The sequence below is a fragment of the Jaculus jaculus genome, chromosome 9 (assembly GCF_020740685.1).
Source record: "Jaculus jaculus isolate mJacJac1 chromosome 9, mJacJac1.mat.Y.cur, whole genome shotgun sequence".
NCBI classification, from domain to species: Eukaryota; Metazoa; Chordata; class Mammalia; order Rodentia; family Dipodidae; genus Jaculus; species Jaculus jaculus.
In genome coordinates, this window is record NC_059110.1 from 114,798,647 (window position 1) to 114,816,497 (window position 17,851).

The 17,851-nt window shown below is 45.4% G+C and overlaps 1 protein-coding gene across 1 annotated transcript; it reads right to left on the reverse strand.

Moving 5' to 3' along the window:
• Positions 1–1,353: 1,353 nt before the first annotated feature.
• Positions 1,354–13,321, reverse strand: Retreg3 (reticulophagy regulator family member 3). Its single transcript, XM_045159403.1, has 8 exons — positions 13,209–13,321; positions 8,550–8,580; positions 7,499–7,625; positions 6,687–6,771; positions 5,516–5,653; positions 4,734–4,816; positions 4,028–4,160; positions 1,354–3,365 (listed from the first exon to the last, which is right to left on the reverse strand). Exons 1-8 carry the CDS (start codon positions 13,261–13,263, stop codon positions 2,908–2,910), a joined length of 1,110 nt encoding a protein of 369 aa, XP_045015338.1. The 5' UTR covers positions 13,264–13,321; the 3' UTR covers positions 1,354–2,907.
• Positions 13,322–17,851: the final 4,530 nt, after the last annotated feature.

Consider the following 17,851-nt stretch of genomic DNA (forward strand, 5'->3'; position numbering starts at 1 on the left):
GAAAATGGAACCTTGAAGGTGGCCGAGGGAACGAGCGCACCACCTGGGTGTCCGTCACCGGCCCATCGCCTGCAGGGGGCGCTCGACGCCTGCCGTGCTCTGAATGCCCTGCAAAAGGCAGCGTTGGGAGGGGGCTCCTCGGTAAGCCACCACGCTTGCAGAAGTAGCCCAGACAATCTCACAGTAACACCTGGCAGGTGCTTTCCATTCCTGACCACAGTGGCCAGTGGGACAGCCTGAAATAAGTATTTCTAGTTTCTGAGGTCTGAAGACCAAAGAGCAGCTGTCCTTGCGGCTCGAGTCCAGTGGAAGGGCACAGTGCTTTTTAAAATCCTTCTATCTAAAACCTTATTAGCCGTTACTCTTGAGTATGTACTTGTCTCCACACCTTTTGGGGCGATATTAAGAATTAGAAGCCCGGAGTGGTAGCGCGCGCCCGTCATCCCAGCACTCGGGCGGCAGAAGTAGGAGGATCGCCGTGAGTTCGAAGCCACCCTGAGACTAGTGAATTCCAGGTCAGCGTGGGCTAGAGTGAGACCCTACCTTGAAACCCCTTCACCTCCCCCCCCCAAAAAAAAATGTTAGAAATGATAGCTGGGCGTGGTGGCACACACCTTTAGTCCCAGGATCACTGAGCTCCTGAGACTACATAGTGAATTCCTGGTCAGCCTGGGCTACAGGGTGACCCTACCTCAAAAAAAAAAAAAAAAAAAAAAAGAAAAGAAAAGAAAAAAATTAAAATTAGAAATGACGAAATAGGGCTGGGGAGATGGCTTAGCAGTTAAGGCACTAGCCTGCGAAGCCTCAGGACTCAGGTTCGATTCCCCAATACCCACGTAAGCCAGATGAACAAGGTGGCACAGTTGTCTGTACTTTGTTTGCAGTGGCTGGAGGCCTTGGCACACCCATCTCTCTCTCTCACACAAGTAATTTTTTTTGATGTTTATTTATTTATTAGAGAGAGAAAGGGAGAGAGCAAGAGTGGGAGAGAATGGGTACACCAGGGCCTCCAGCCACTGCAAACACACTCCGGATACATGTGTCCCCTTGTGCATCTGGCTTACACTGGCTTTGCAGGCAAACACCTTAACCGCTAAGCAGCACCACAAAAAATATTTTTAAAAAATTAAAAATGATGAAACAAATACCAGCAGAGAGTGCCAGATGTACTCAGGACTTGGCTCTATGAGAAGTGACCTCCTAAGGTGATGCTTGTTCTGTGGATGTCCCAAGTTAAATAGGGCTAGGCAGGTGGGTCCCTGACACCTGGTTTTCTCTTCTGGTGCTTTCAGCTCCTCAAACTAATTATTCATATTAGCAAGAGAGGACACCACTCAATAGCAGTCTTTTAAAGATGGTTCTCATACAAGATTTATTCCCTAGCACCCACCCACCCGCAATTCACAGTGGAGGATTCAGGAGATTCAGACCAGGATCCCGCGGGTACATGAAAGACCTTCTAGATTTTGTGCTCCTTCCCTCTTCCTCTTGTCAACTCCCAAGGCATGAAGCTACACACTCATGCAAATGCCCAGAATCCCACTCTTCTCCCATACTTCTTCCCCAACAGAGCTCACCTGTGAGGAAAGAGATGTCAAAGTCTGTTTGAGAAGCTAAAGTGGGGAGATGCCATAACCCTAACCTTCACAATCAATAGTCATAAACACCCCTTCTGTTAACTATCTTCACTCCCTGGCCTCTGTACCTTACCAGTTAATCAAAAGCAAACATGTTAGTCCACCCCCCAACCTGCAGCACATGAAAATGGGCTCTGTCCAGCATCCCTCACCCAAGTATGGAGTCCTGGGGGAGTGGTCCCTGAGGATCAGCAAAGGGTTAATGCAAGAGGGAAAGAGGATAGAAGAATTTGGCTTCAGCTCTGACTTCAGAGGCAGAGAGAGGCAGTAGGCTGGCTTTGGATTAAACCAATGATCATTTTGGAGTTTTTGTTTCACATGATTTGATTAGGGGGGCATAGAACCATACCCCCAAAAGTCTCTACTGATCACCAACACATCCTTGCTAACTGGGCTCATCCTTAAAGGAGCTGAAGAGCAGCTGAAATTCAAAGCAGTATGGTAAGAAGAGCTGGTGCAAGAAGACTTGGCGGCTCCTGGGATGAACACCACAGAGCCATGTGTAAAGTGCTACTTCGCCATCCCCCACGGGATTATTGCATCTCCGAAGGAGCAGAACATAGAGCAGGCCTGGTGTCACTTTGCTCACTACTGAGACCAGCGGTCAGTGGAGCCATGGGTTAACAGCACCGAAGACAACCACACAGCCCCAGAAGAGTCCGTGTGTCAAGATGAGCACTCACTGCCCCTTCCAGCCATCTGACCCCTACAGCTCAAGTGATGTAGAAGAGGCCTGTCCCTACATCGTGTTCACATTTCTTAAAGTTCACAAGTGGTACTTTGGAGCACTAGGGGTCAGCATCAAGAAATGAGGATGGGTTATGGCAGAGGGAGGCCTGCTCTGCAGAACCAAAGGACAAAATTGCTTTACAAACACCTCATGCTGTTTGCCTTGGGGCTGCAGTGAGGTGGGGGAGAAGAGATGGGCTCTTCTATCAGTGAGGACCCCTGTGCACCCACACCTAAAAGCGAACAGCAGCATCTCCTCCAAGGGGAATCTATATCCCTGACTCTGCTGCCCTGATGGCGAGAAGCCTCCCTTAAGGGAGTAGATTCCCACTTCAGTGACAAGGCACAGAAGTGGGGGTACTCCAACTGGCTGCAGGGAAATGAGAATCGTCTTTCAACAGGCTTCTGTTTAACAGCCAAGCCACCCAACATACAGATAGAATTCAGGGGATGGGACCTGGGTTCTTTCCTTGCCACATCACCTTAAGTGGGTTGGGGAGGAAAAAACCTAAACCACAGTGACCCCCAAGGAGTCTCTTTCTCAATGGCTCCTAGAACTGGCAGGGTCCAGCTGGTTCAGCTCTGATTGGTCCAGAAGTTCAAAGTCATCTCCCTCAGCATCAGTGTCCAGGTCTGAACTAGGGGCCCGGAGGAAGCCTCTCGCTGCTCTTCGGAGAGGTGGGCCAGAAGGACCTGTCTGGGAAGCCCCTGACAAAGCCAGCTGGATCACACCCTGGGAGACCAAGTTGGCAAGGTTGCTGGTGAGGTTGGATCCTACAGGAAGAGCACCAAGCAGGAGCTCTGGCAGTGCAGCCTCATCCTGGCTGGCAGGTAGGGGCTGGGGCTCCTCGGCAGCTGGTGGAGGGCGGAACATCAAGCTGGGTATCCCGATGCTGGTATCGTCCTCATCATCCAGGCCAGCAGGGTCCACGTTAATGGAAGGGAAGTCTGGAAGGTCTCTGGCAAACGACTCCTCTGGATCGCTGTGACCATCTAGGTCTGAGAGAACACAGCATGGGAAGCATGCAGCCATGTGGAGCCCGGGTGCTCACAGCCTCAGAAAGGCACCTCATAAGCAGAATGAGCCCACCCTGGGTTTCTTTTTATTTTTTAATATTTATTTATTTGAGAGAGAGAGAGGGAGGCAACTAGAGAGAATGGGCGCACTAGGGCTTCTAGCCACTGCAAACAAATTCCAGATGCATGTACCACCTTGAGCATCTGGCTTTACATGGGTACTGGGGAATCAAACCTGGATCCTTAGGCTTTGCAGGCAAGTGCCTTAACCACTTAGGTCATCTCTCCAGCCCTCTTTTTTCTTTTAAATATTTTATTTATTTATTTGAGAGACAGACAGAGAGAGAGACCTGGATTTCTTATAATGAAGCAAAAGCTGTAGGACAGGTTAGCCTTTTGCCTTCAATGAGATAACTGATTTCCTGGCCAAAAAACTGGCTCCCAGCTTTCTTACTATGTCCATGAGGCTAGAGGCTGAGGCTAGTAAGTGACTGAGGGCTTTAAGTAGTACTAACCTGGTTGGGCCACATCACTCCATAGCCCCAAGCACAGGACAAGAGGGGCAACAATATCTACCCTTCTGTCCAGGAAATTGAGACGCAGCAGTTATAGCCACTATCTCCTCAAGTCAAGATTCCCCTCACCTTCAGAGCCTTCTGTTAAGGGTGTTTGGCCCCTTGAAAGATTGAATGTGCCATTGTCTGTACAGGAGACCTCAGCATCTGAATGCTCAGAGTCGGTGATGGCCAATTCCCTGGCAACTGTAGAATCGTCCAGCTTAAGAAAAGAAAAGATCAACAAGTCTGAGATGATAACATCAGCAAGCAGGAGCTTTGCTAATAGGCAGGCCCCGGAGGTACCCCAGGCCCACCAGTGTAATCCAAGAGATGGGAACTTGAATCAAAATCTTGACTCCTTTTGGGCTGCTCCTCATAAAGAAAATACTCTTACTCATAAACTTGAGCATAAGCAGTCTTGCAAATTAATCAGCTACTTACTTTTCAAGCATATAACTGACCCAGAGATCACTTTTTGCAGATGACCAAGGAAATACACATACTGCCCAGACCTCAGCATGAGATGGGCTGCTGAAAGGTGGTTTTCCAGCTCCAGAAGTCTTATGATGGTAGAATAAGAGAGACCTGAGTGAGACTACTGGTCACCAGACTCAAATTGAGCTCTAGTTCCTAATCTAACTAATGTCTCTCCTTGCCAGTTCTACTGGGAGCAAGGGGAATCTAGGACCTTTCAGGGCCCACAATGAACACTGAAAGCTAAGGGTGAGCTACCAGATGGAAAAAGGGAACTAAAGAAAACTGGCCAGGGGAGCAGCTCCTGCACTCCAGATACCTGAGGACAGAAGGCGGCTAGTTCCTCCTCACTGTCACTGTGGATGTCCACGGCACGTTCTGGGTGTAGAGCTCTGCGGCGCACTGGTCGGAAAGAAGAGATGGCCTTTATGCCTTCCTTCATGGGGAAGAAGTTCCCTTGGGACTCCAGAGGTATGTATCACATAAGAGAAAGTGGCCCTCTGAATATGGCCCTAAGCCTTCATAACAACCTGAGGGTGAGGGGGCAGGCCCAAGGGTCAAGGTGAGTTGACAACACATGAGCTTTAATTAATCCAGCCTTGGGGAAAGTGGGCTGAGTGACTACATATGGCACTCTCTGAAGGCCAGGGTTCCGTACAACATGAACTGACAAGACCAAGAGGGACACACTTGTGTTGGGTAGACCTCAGGCTAGTAGACTTCTGGCCTCTGAGGCAGATAGTTTTAATTCCTGTGGAATGTGGCTTTCACTAGTGGAAAGAGGTCAGGCTTAGGAGCTGAAAAGATCTGCACTGACACTTACTGTGAGCCTCAATTTCCCCAACCGGAAAAAGGCTAAACCACCCACTTCTGAAGACTGCGGAAGGGTGAAATAAGATGATGCACACAGAGCAGTCAGCACAGTGCGGGGACACTTGGAGACATCTTCGAGGTCTGCCTTCATTCAAGGTGGGAGAGTTTAGTTTTTTCAGATTTGTGTAAGATTATGTCTAGCTTACATCTCCCACTTCTAAGGCCCCACTGGCTTCTCCTCTTCTCTGAATTGCCCAAGTGGGAGGGAAGCCTTCCCATGGTACTTACATTGTCTCTCTCTCTGCTTAGACATCATGTAGCCACGAACACTGAAGTCGAGTCGCTGCAAAGCTGGCTTCAGCTGCACACAGGCTCGATCCCACAGTCGGTGGTATGCAGCAAGGGGCCACAACATGACAGTGACGACTAAGGAGTGGGAACAGTGAAAACTGGAGAAGGGACTGGACTGCACAAGGCAATCCTCAACACTCTCTGCTACTGTGTCCTTGGGCATCAGGCATTTAGTGCAGATCAATTCTGCTGCTCACCTTACTAGTGTCCCTTGTGACACATGTTTTTTAGAGCAGCGACTTCTGTAGCCACCCACAGGACTCAGGACAGGGTTACTGACATCCCAAAAGCAGAACCAGGCAGTGTGGGCACTTGTATGTGGGTGTAAATGAACCATAGACAAAAGCAAACTGGTGACAATGTCTAAGGAACTATACAAGCAGTAATGTCAGGTTCTGATACATAATAGCCACAAACTGAAAGTACTCCCTTCTTCCAGTCCCAGGCAGAATATGTGCCACTATGAAGTAACTAAATTTATAAAACTGTACTCCAAAGGAAAAAGTCCTACAGAGTCAGAAGAGCTTGGTAAAGGAATCCCAAAGAATTTTTCTAAAAATTTCCTCCTTAAGTAGAGGCAGTCCTTTATAGTTGGGAATACTGTATGTTAGTGGGTCACATTGACTTATTTAAATGTATTTTTTTTTGTTCATTTTTATTTATTTATTTGAGAGCAACAGACAGAAAAAGAGGCAGTCAGAGAGAGAAAATGGGCATGCCAGGGCCTCCAGCCACTGCAAATGAATTCCAGATGTGTGCGCCCTTTGTGCATCTGGCTAATGTGGGTCCTGGTGAATCAAGCCTCAAACTGGGGTCCTTAGGCTTCACAGGCAAGCACTTAACCGCTAAGCCATCTCTCCAGCCCAAAAAATATTTTTATCTATGAGCAGGTGGGGGAGAAAGAAAGAGAGAGGAGAAGAAGGGAGGAGGAGGGAGATGGACTTTATACATGGATAAAAACTGCTCCATGTGAAAAGACTTAACAGTTCATGAAATTATAAATATGGAGAATCAAGATAGAAAGGTTCTCCCTTGACCCAAAGTTAGCTGTGACTGGAAAAGCTATAAGCAAGGTTCAGTGCGTAGGGGAGGTCCATGCCATACTTACGCATCAAGTAGGACAGCAGAAGCCCAGGGATGTAGCGACCCAAGACGGCCAAAAAGGTGAGTATCCCACAGCTCAGCAAGCAGAACTGGGAGATGAAGAAGCAGTATTAAGTTTCCGTAGATGGCAAGGGGCTGGGTGGGGCTGGGGGATTCATGTACAGATGGGTCTGAAGTTTCTTTATAATCTATGAGTCAAGTCAGAATGACAGATGCAGCTACTCTTGCATCCAGAGTTGATTCTGTTTGGGAGAAGATTGTTCCCTTCTACTCAAGCTACTTTTACATGACTAACCCCACACAGCTATACCTTTCATGCCTAGAAATCTGAATAGGAATTGTCCAAAAAATTCTCTCTGAAAGCAAGCATTGGTAGTTTTTAGTCAAAGTAAGAAAACAAACAAACAAAAAAAAACAAGTATAAAACCACAAAACCTATCATATGTTTAGTATGACACAGAATGCACACAAGCAAGTTTTCTTTCCCATTTTAGGGCAAAGAAAATGGCCTGCTTTGTGGAGCTGGGATGTAACTTAGTGGTAGAGAGCTTGCCTAGCATGCAGGAAGCCCTGGGTTCAATTCCCAACACTACAAAAAAAAAAGGGGGGGCTCTCCAAGTGACAAACACACGGAACATGGAGTTAAGCTCTTGCCTTAAGTCCTAACAGTCTGTCAGAAGCTCCTTCCTACAACTTCCCTTGCTTCTATCATCTCATCTGTTTTTCCTTGAGTGCTCACATAGTGAAGGAGCTGTTTCAACTTAGAATGACCTGATCTGAGAGTCCATAGATGAGAGGGGGAAAAGGAATTCTTACCTTGCCTGGGTTTTGCTTTTTAAAAAGCAAAAGATTCCTTATGAAAATGGTCCCACTAACCCAGACTTCAGCTACACGGTGGCAGAGCTCGGGCACGCTGAGCAACCGGGGGTGCACAAAGCCCCAGCTATGGGAGAGAGAAGGGGAGCTGTGAAAGGAGGGTGCTGAGGTCCCCACCCTGCTGTGCAGGTGGCCAAGGCTTCTGAGTTTAAACAGGGGCTGGGGAGTGGCCAGGCCCAGGTGCTCTAGAGGTGAAGCATGACTTTCTTCTTGGTTTGCCAGGTTGAAACTTGCGTTTAGGGACAAGGAAGGAAACTTGTTCTGACAACTCCACCCTATGAGCAAGCGGCCTACTCTACATGTACAAACCTGCCGTCAGCTCCAAGTCCCTCTGTGCTTACAAACATTTTCTTCAGCACACTTAGACCATTGCAATGCACTATGATTGCAATCCAAGGACACAGGTAAAAGCACAGGCTCACTAACAGCACTGTGTCCGAGGGGAGGCAATGGTGGATGTGCCCTCGAAAGACAATAAGGTAAAACCAAAACAAACATAGTAGAGAAAATTCCTTGGCTCAAACATACGGGGTGATGGACTAGGAAATGAAAGCAAGAGCTGGGAGACACAAGAGGGGTCTTTGGCACTGCCTTGTTGCTGTCAAGAACCAATGTGTTTTCTGACCAGGAACTTTAAATAGCCACAAGTCACAGAAAACACTGAGACGGTGTGGCCTAAAATCTAGGAGACAGGTGAAGTTAGCTTCCTCTAGATTTTTACACAAGGGCTGAATGATACAGCTATTTCCCTGGCATGTCAGGTTGTGAGGCACTACAATGCTCTTCTGTCACAAAGTGCTGTAACAATCAGAGGACAATGACTACCTCAACATACTGTTGCCTGAACTTTAGGATTTGTTAAAATTATTATTAGGAACAGACAAGGTTTGCACCATATAATTATATCCAGAACACAAGGTTAACAACATGTAATAATTTTTCAAGAGAATCAATCAGAGTAACAATAAGGGATGTAATTTATGTTCCATACCTCTCATTGTCTAATGCGCCGGGTCTTGGCACTACAATATTAAAACAAACACCAGCATTAGTTGGTAGAGAAAACTAAATATGAAAATGTTAGGCTGTTGGTCTGACAGTTCAAGCTTTAATAAGTTTGAGAGAAAGAAAACAGTAATAGCCAACAAAAAGGAGACATGTTATACTGCCAGTTAGGGAACAATGGACAGGGCGTAACGGTTTTATATCTTTTCAAACCAAGTGATAAAGGCTTATCCCTAGGGGTTCACTTCTTGGGGGAGAGGAAGAGGGTACAAATGGACCACAGCCTTTTAGTTACATCCCTTGAATCTGTCTGGATTGCTCAACCACATCAGTGTGTGCCAAGCTACTGAGGCATGTTGTAGCTACTCCAACCCTAGAAATCTGTCTATTCTTTTTAAAGAGACACCTATTATCTATTCTAAATGATGTCTTTTGACATTCACTAGACATGATACAGAGGCTGATTTCTTGAAGTCTCCACACAAAAAAAAATCAATGTATTTAAAAACTATATACTCTGGTTTGAACAGCCTGCCGAAACTTCAACTTCAGCATGTCCAGAACCCACATCACTTTTCCTCACTCCCACCTGAACCAACTCCTCTGCTATCTTTGGTTGTACCTGCTAACTGTACGTCACTCCCCACTCTTCTACTGTTAAAATCCCAAGTCAGCTTGTAGCCCTACACTTCTAACCCATCTACTAGCCAGTCTCACTGCACTCCTTCCTCACAGCTCTCCAAGGAATCCATCATCTGGTTTCATGGTCAGCTCTCTGATGACTTTCCATACAAAGACACTGCTATAGTACTTTCTGTTTGTGTTTTAGTGGTTTTTTTAAATAATTGTTTTGAGATTTTAAAAAATTTATTTGAGAGCAACAGACAAAAACAGAGAGTGAAAGGATGCATCGGAGCCTCCAGCCACTGCAAACGAACTCCAGATGCATGCACCACCTTGTGCATCTGGCTTACATGGGTATTAGGGAATCAAGCTTTGAACCAGAATCCTTAGGCTTCATAGGCAAGCACTTAACTACTAAGCCATCTTTCCAACCCCTGTTTTTTTAGTGCTTTTATTTGCTTTCATTTTATTTATGACACAGAGAGAGAGAGATCGAGAGAATGAATGGGAACACCAGGGTCTCCAGCCACTGCAAACGAATTCCAAATGCATGCACCACCTTGTGCATCTGGCTTACATGGGTCCTGGGGAATTGAACCTAGGCCCTTAGGCTTTGCAGGCAAGCACCTTAACTGCTAAGCCATCTCTCCAGCCCTTATTTTACTTTTATTTATTTATGTATTTGAAAGCAATATACAGGGAAAGAGAAAGAGAGAGAAAGAATGGGTATGCCAAGGAAGGCCTCTAGCCACTGCAAATAAACTCCAGATGCATATGTCACCTTGTGCATATGGCTCATGTGGATACTGGAGAGACAAATCTAGGTCCTTAGCTTTGCAAGTGCCTTAACCACTGAGTCATCTCTCCAGCCCTAGGTGTTTTTTTTTTGTTTTTTGTTTTTTTTTCCCTGTTTATTCTTTTGAGATAGGGTCTCCCTCTAGCCCAGGCTGTCCTGGAATTCCCTCAGTAGTCTCAGGGTGGCCTTGAACTCATGGCAATCCACCTACCTCTGCCTCCCAAGTGCTGGGGTTAAAGGAGTACACCACCACACCGGTTTTGTTTTTTTGAAGCAGGGTCTTACTCTAGCTTAGACTGACCTGAACCTCACTCTGTAGCTCAGGGTAGCCTCAAACTCATGAGGATCTTATGTCAGTCTCCGAGTGCTGGGATTAAAGGTGTGCACCACCATACCCACTACTATAGTGTTTTAACAGGTGTTGCTCCTTCCACACCATCTTATAAAATGCTACTAAATTAGTATTTATTCTCATTTCAGCATGTAGCTGTACATACAGGATGAAGCCAGGTTCCTCCTGCTCCTCCACCTCCTCTCCTCTGTGTGTGTGCGCAGACACGCAGAGGCCAAAGGTCAACGTTAGGTGTCTCACTCTACTGCTCTCCACTTTACTTACTGAGACACAGTCTCTCACTGAACCCTGAGCTCACCAATTCAGCTACTTTAGCTAGCCAGCTTACCCTGGCAATCCACTGTCTCCATCTCCTAAGTTATAGGTTTATACCATCCCACCTGGCATTATGTGAGTACTGAACTCAGATCCTCATGCTTGCATAGTAAGCACTTTATTGGCTGAGTCATCTCCCCAGCACACACGCGTGTGCGCTCTCTCTCTCTCTCTCTCTCTTTTTTTTATTAAAATTATTTGAGAGAGAGAGGCAGAGAAAGAATTGGTGCACCAGGGACACAGGTGCAACCTTGTGCATCTGGTTTATGTGGGATCTGTGGAATCGAACTCAGTCCTTGGGCTTTGCATGCAAGTGCCTTACTGCTAAGCCATCTCTCCAGTCCCTCTCTTCTATTTTTTAATGTTTTATTTTTATCTATTAGAGGGGAAGAGAGAGATAGAAAGAGAATGGGCACTCCAGAGCCTCTAGCCACTGCAAGTGAACTCCAGACACATGTGCCACCATGTGCATCTGGCTTGCATGGTACTGGAACAATTGAACCTGGTCCTTAGGCTTTGTGGGCAAGTGTCTTAACCACTAAGCCATCTCTCCAGCGCACTCCCTGCCCCCTCTTTTTTTTTGACACAGGATCTCATGCATCCCAAGCTAGCCTTAAACTTATTATGTAAACCAGGCTGATCTTGAAACTTGCTGTGCTGAAATTACAAGCATGCACCCTCATGCTTGGTTAGCCTGTGGCTCTTTTTCGCTTTGTTTTTTCAAGGTAGAACCCAGGCTAGCCCAGGCTGACCTGAACCTCACTCTGAGCTCCAGGATGGCCTAGAATTCATGGCAGTTCTCCTACCTCAGCCTCCTGAGTGCAGTGACTAAAGGCATGCACAACCAGGCCCGGCTCTGGCTTGTGGTTCTTTAACCAACATATTGGCTTTCTAGAAATGTAGTCTTCTCTCTACCTTCTATCTTGAGCTAGAGCCAAAATACATAAATATATCAATCACAGACTATAATATGACATCTCTGGGATTGTTCCACAACTGTCATTAGCTTTTCTTTCATTCATGTATGCATAATTTTTCAAAGAAGCAACTGGATCTTAGGGTACTTACTGCTTTGCAAATAAGCAATTTTCTTCTTTTTTCTTAAATTTCTTTTTGTCCTATGTTTATTTATTTATTTGAAAGTGACAGACAAAGAAAGAGGCAGAGAAAGAGAATGGGCACACCAGGGCCTCCAGCCACTGCAAACGAACTCCAGACACACGTGCCCCCTTGTGCATCTGGCTAACGTGGGTCCTGGGGAACTGAGCCTCAAACCGGGGTCCTTAGGCTTCTCAGGCAAGCGCTTAACCTCTAAGCCATCTCTTCAGCCCACAAATAAACAATTAAAAATAAATTCTTGACAGGTAAGTTGATGCTGATGTCAAGCATGGTGGTGCACACCTGTAATCCCAACACATGGAAGGTAGAGACAGAAGAATCAGGAGCTCAAGGTCATCCTCAACTCCATAGCAAGTTCAAAGCCAACCTAGATACTATCTTAAAAAAAAAAGATAGCCGGAGGATCACTGTGAGTTTGAGGCCACCTGGAACTACATAGTGAATCCAGGTCAGCCTGGGCTAGAGCAAGACTCTACCTCAAAAAACAAAAACAAAAATAAACAATAGCAACAACAACAACAACAAAATGATGCTAGCTACCTCAAAAATCTCCAATAAAAAGATTTATATTTAAACAGAATCTTAAGGGGCTGAAGAGATGGCTCACCAGTTAAGGCACTTGCCTGTGCAGCCTAAGGACTCAGGTTTAATTCCACAGATGCACAAGGTGACAAATGTGTCTGGCGTTCATTTGCAGTGGCTACAGGCTCTGGTGCACCTCTCTTCTCCGCCCCCCCAAATAAATAAATAAAATAAGCTAGGCATGATAGGACACACACACCTTTAGTTCAAGTACTCAGAAGGCTGGGGGAGGAGGATCCCTGTGAGTTCAAGTCCAGCTTGGGGCTACAGAGTGAGTGTCAGGTCAGCCTGGGCTAGAGTGAGACCCTGTCTCAAAAAAAAGCTGGGTGTGGTAGCACATGCCTTTAAATCTAGCACTCAGGAGGCAGAGGTAGGAGGATATTCGCGGCCCCCCCTTAAAAATAATTTTTTTTTTTTAAAAAGGGGGCTGGAGAGATGGTTCAGTGGTTGAAGGTGTTTACTTGCAAACCCTGACAGCCTGGGTTCAATTCCCCAGTACCCACGCAAATCCAGACACACAAAGTGGTAAATGCATCAGGGGTTTGCTTGTGGCAACACTAGGCCCTGGTGTGCCCATGCTCTCTTTTTCTCCCTCAAATAAATAAATAAATACTTAAAAAGAAGAAGCTGGGTGTGGTGGTGCACACCTTTAATCCCAGCACTTGGGAGTCAGGTAGAAGGGTCATCAGCTTGACTACAGACGAGTGCCAGGTCAGCCTGAGCTAGAGTGGGACCCTACCTTGAAAAAACAAAAACAAGCAAACAAAAATAGTCTCCAGGAACACATATCCTTCTAAGAACCCCAAACTAAAGGCAAAAATCATGTAAAAGGCCATTTACAGTTCTACCAAACTTACCTTTGATCTCAGGCCAAATTTTGTTCTTCCATTGGTCAATACAAACAATGATCATCGAGCTAAATGCAAGTAAAAACACTAGACGAAGGGATGTCAGTGCAAAGAACCTACAGAGAAAGAAAGCAGAAGGCGGTCACTTTCCAAGTGAGCTCATTCCAGGTAAGATGCATGCACGCTATAGACTGGCAACAGACTAGTTACACACTTGGGGAGATCATTTAAGCTTTCTGTATTGCAGCTACTTTCCTATGGAGAGAGAATGATTTGCTTCTGTAACAAACCATGAAATCAATCACCTCTTGGAGAACCTGTCAACCTTCCAGAATGTGTGATTCTATTAATTTCAGGAATAATACATCCTTATAAGTTAGGATGAAAGCAAACATCTATTTATCAAATTAAATCCTAATACAGGGCAACAACGGACATATACATATTAAAAGCATTTGATTCAGGCTGGGCATATTGGTGCATGCCTTTGATCCCAGCACACAGGAGGCTGAGGTAGGAGGATCGCCCAGAGTTCAAGGCTACCCTGAGACTACATAGGGAATTCCAGGTCAGCCTGAGCTAGAGTGAAACCCTACCTCAAAAAGCCAAATAAATAAATAAAAATAAAATCTAGGTTCCATTAATGAGATAAAACATAGCCTTTTTGAGACTGGCTTATAACTCACTTTTAAATATGAGTATCTCTAGTTGCATCAAATGTGATTAACACTGTAAGGTTGATTTGGCACACAAAGAGCAGTATGTGTGTGTAATGCATCTATTAATAAGTGAAAAGAGACCAAGGAGTAGAGCTCAGTGGAAGTGTTTATTCATGAGCACTAGGTCAGATCCCTGGCATCACACAATAAATAAATAAATAAATAAAATAAAATAAAATAAAATGAAGTTAACATCATTAACCGTTAAAAGATCTCTAAGAACAAGATGGGAAATCTCAACACAGACAGTACATCTGATAAAAAGGAATTACTGACAGTGTATTTAGGTGGGACAAGGTAGTTGTACTTTAAAAAAAAAAAAATCACGGGCTGGAGAGATGGCTTAGTGGTTAAGCGCTTGCCTGTGAAGCCTAAGGACCCCGGTTCAAGGCTCGATTCCCCAGGACCCACGTTAGCCAGATGCACAAGGGGGCACATATCTGGAATTTGTCTGCAATGGCTGGAAGCCCTGGCGCGCCCATTCTCTCTCTTTCTCTGCCTCTTTCTCTGTCTGTTGCTCACAAATAAATAAATAAAAATAAACCAAAAAAAATTTTAAAAAAATCATTATCTTGGGTTGGAGAGATGGCTTAGCAGTTAAGGCCCTTGCCTGTGAACCCTAAGGACCCAGGTTCGATTTTCCAGGTCCCATGTAAGCCAGATGCACAAGGTGGCGCATATGTCTGGAGTTTGTTTGCAGTGGCTGGAGGCCCTAGTGTACCAATTCTTTCTCTCTCTTTCCCCCTCTCTGTCTCAAATGAAAATAAATTTTAAAAATCACTATCTTTAAAATTGAAAATATTGTTATTTCAGCCAGGCATGGTGGCACATACCTTTAATCCCAGCACTCAGGAGACACAGGTAGGAGGATCAGCGTGAGCTCAAGGCCGCCCTGAGACTACATAGTGAATTTCAAGTCAGCCTGGGCTACAGTGAAACCCTACCTCGAAAAACCAATTATTTCTATTTATATGTGCATGCAAGATACACATACATAGTGTGCGTGGGTGTGCATGGGCCTCTTGTCAATGCAAATGACCTCCAGATGCATGCACCACTTTGTGCCTATGGCTTTATGTGGTTCTGGGGAACTGAACCTGGGCTGTCAGGCTTTGCAAGCATGTGCCTTTAACTGCTGAGCCATATCTGCAGCCCAAGAATCACTATATTTTAGAGATAGACATCAAAACTTTTTAAAATCTTTTATTTTTATTTATTTGAGAGAGAGAGAGAAAATGGGTGCACCAAGGCCTCTAGCCACTGCAAACAAACTCCAGATACATGTACCACCACATGCATCTGGCTTATGTGGGTACTGAGGAATCGAACCTGAGTCCTTAGAATTCATAGGCAAGTGCCTTAACTGTGAAGCAATCTTTCCAGCCCCAAAAGTTACCTCTTAGATTTTTTTTTTTTTTTTTTTTTTGAGGTAGGATCTTGCTTTAGCTCAGGCTGACCTGGAATTCACTATGTAGTCTCAGGCTGGCCTCAAATTCACAATGATCCTCCTACGTCTTTTTTTTAAAAAAATCTTAAGTCGAGCCATGTGGAAGCTAAGGTAGGAGAATGGCTGTGAATTCCAGGCCAGCCTGAACTAGAGCAAGACCCTATCTCAAAAAGCAAAAAATAAAAAATAAAAACTCGTAAGTTGAGACTAGGGAGATGGCTCAGTGGGTAAAGTACTTGCCATGCAAGCATGAGGAGGACATGAGGACCTGAGTTTAGATTACAGCACCCACATAAAATGCCAGGCATAGTGGCATGGCCTGTAATCCCAGCACTGGGGAGGCAGAGACAAGAGGATCCCAGGGCTTGCTAGACAGTCTGTCCATCCAAATCAGTGAGCTCTGGTTCAGTAAAAGGCCCTGTCTCAAAAGTTGAAGAACAATGTAGATCTCTATGTGCATGCACGCACCAGTTGTACACACCCACAGTGTGCTCACACATGCGAAAAAGTGTTCACAAAGAAAATGCAGACAAGATTCACTGTGAGTTGGTTACTGCTAAAGCTGGGTGATGAGCATGTGAGACTCCTTATATCACTCTGCACCTCTGTATATGTTTAAAACCTTTCACAAGCTGGGCGTGGTGGCGCCACCTTTGATCCCAGCACTCAGGAGGCAGAAGCAAGAGGATCACCATGAGTTCAAGGCCACCCTGAGACTACACAGTGAATTCCAAGTCAGCCTGGGCTAGATCAAGACCCTACCTGGGGGTGGGGGGGACAAAAACCTTTCACCATCACTGTTAAAACAACAGGAGCCAGCAGCTCTTCTGAAGCCTTGATGCGCCACCCCAAAGCCGCGGAGGCAGAGCCTTTAGTGTCTATAGCCCAACACCAACCCCAAAGTGGATTTCCCACTGTGCGGGCAAACAGAGAAACTGAAATTAAGCAGTTAAAAATTCTAAAGTAACCTGCAACCTGGTAATTCAAAGTAATTTTGAATTCAATAATATAGTTGGAGTATAATTCATTTATATTTTATGAAGAACTGGTTAGCAACATTTTGGAGAGGACAAAAATCAAGTCTACTCACTAAAGATGATTTAAAAAAAACAAACAAAACTGTTCTGAGCTGGGTGTGATGGCGCACACCTTTAATTCCAGCACCTGGGAGGCAGAGTAGGAGGATCACAACAAGTTAGAGGTCAGCCAGAGACTACATAGTGAATTCCAGGTCAGCCTGGACTAGAGTGAGACCCGACCCTGGGAGGGGGGACACGACAACAACAAAACAAAAACACAACCTATTCTGTGATCTAGAGAGAAAGCCAAACGTATTAGCAGAGATAGTATATAGGAACAGCAGGACACAGCTTTTATGGGTTTTTTTGGTTTTTTTGAGACAAGGTCTCACTCTAGTCTGGACTGTCCTGGAACTCTCTCTGTAGTCTCAGGCCTTGAACTCACTATAGTCCTTTTAACACTGCCTCCCGAGTGCTGGGATTAAAGGCGTGAGTCACCATGCCCAGCTTCTTTTTTCCTTAAAAATTTTTTTTTTAATTACTTTATTTGAGAGAGAGAGAGAGAGAGAGAGAGAGAGAGAGAGAGAGAGAGAATGGGCACACCAGAGCCTCCAGCCATTGAAAACAAACTCCAGATGCACACGCCCCCTTGTGCATCTAGCTTATGTGGGTCCTTGGCTTTGCAGGCAAGTGCCTTAACTGCTAAGCCATCTCTCCAGCCCATGTCTCTCTTTTTTCGAGGTAGAGTCTCTCTCACTCTAGCCCAGGCTAGCCTAGAATTCTCTTTGTAGTCCTAGGGTGTTTTAGGACTCATAGTGATCCTCCTACCTCTGCCTCCTGAGTGTTGGGATTAAAGGTGTACACTACCACACCTGGCTGTCTCTTTTTTAATTTTAAATTTAAAATGTTTTTTCCCATGACAAGATCACCATATGTAGTCCAGGCTGGGCTGTAACTCGCCAAATAGCCCAGACTAGCCCTGAACATGTAATCCTCACACCTCAACATAGCAGTTACCCTCCTGCGGCTGGGACAAAACACCTCAGTATAAGCAGTTTATGGGAGGAAAGGATTTATTTCAGCTTACAGTCTTGAGGGTATTTTTCACCATGGCAGGGAAAGAATAGCAAGTTGTCACATTATCAGCAGGAGGAAGCAGCAAGAGTGAGTTACATTACTAAATCCTGAGCTCTATTCCCAGTGAGGAATAGAGCAAGGCTCCACCTCCCAAAAACTCCAGCAGCTGAGGATTAAGTAGAAGGCTTAATCATAAACACATGAGGCTGTGAGGGGGGTGCAATCTACATTCCAACACATTTATTCTCCAGAGGACTGGGATTACAGACATGGATCAGTGGAGCCACACTCTTGGCTTTCTTTTTCTCTCTTTCTCTATTTCTTTTTGTTTCTCGAGGTAGGGTTTCACTCTAGCCCAGATTGACCTGGAATTCACTATGTAGTCTCGGG

Excerpts from the sequence above, each read along its gene's own strand:
- Retreg3 (XM_045159403.1), bottom strand. The coding sequence starts at position 13,263 with ATGATCATTGTTTGTATTGACCAATGGAAGAACAAAATTTGGCCTGAG. Across the intron at positions 6,772-7,498 it reads AAAAGCAAAACCCAGGCAAG|TTCTGCTTGCTGAGCTGTGG; the intron begins GTAAGAATTCCT and ends TTCATCTCCCAG. Across the intron at positions 4,817-5,515 it reads TAAGCAGAGAGAGAGACAAT|TGCGCCGCAGAGCTCTACAC; the intron begins GTAAGTACCATG and ends CTTTCCGACCAG.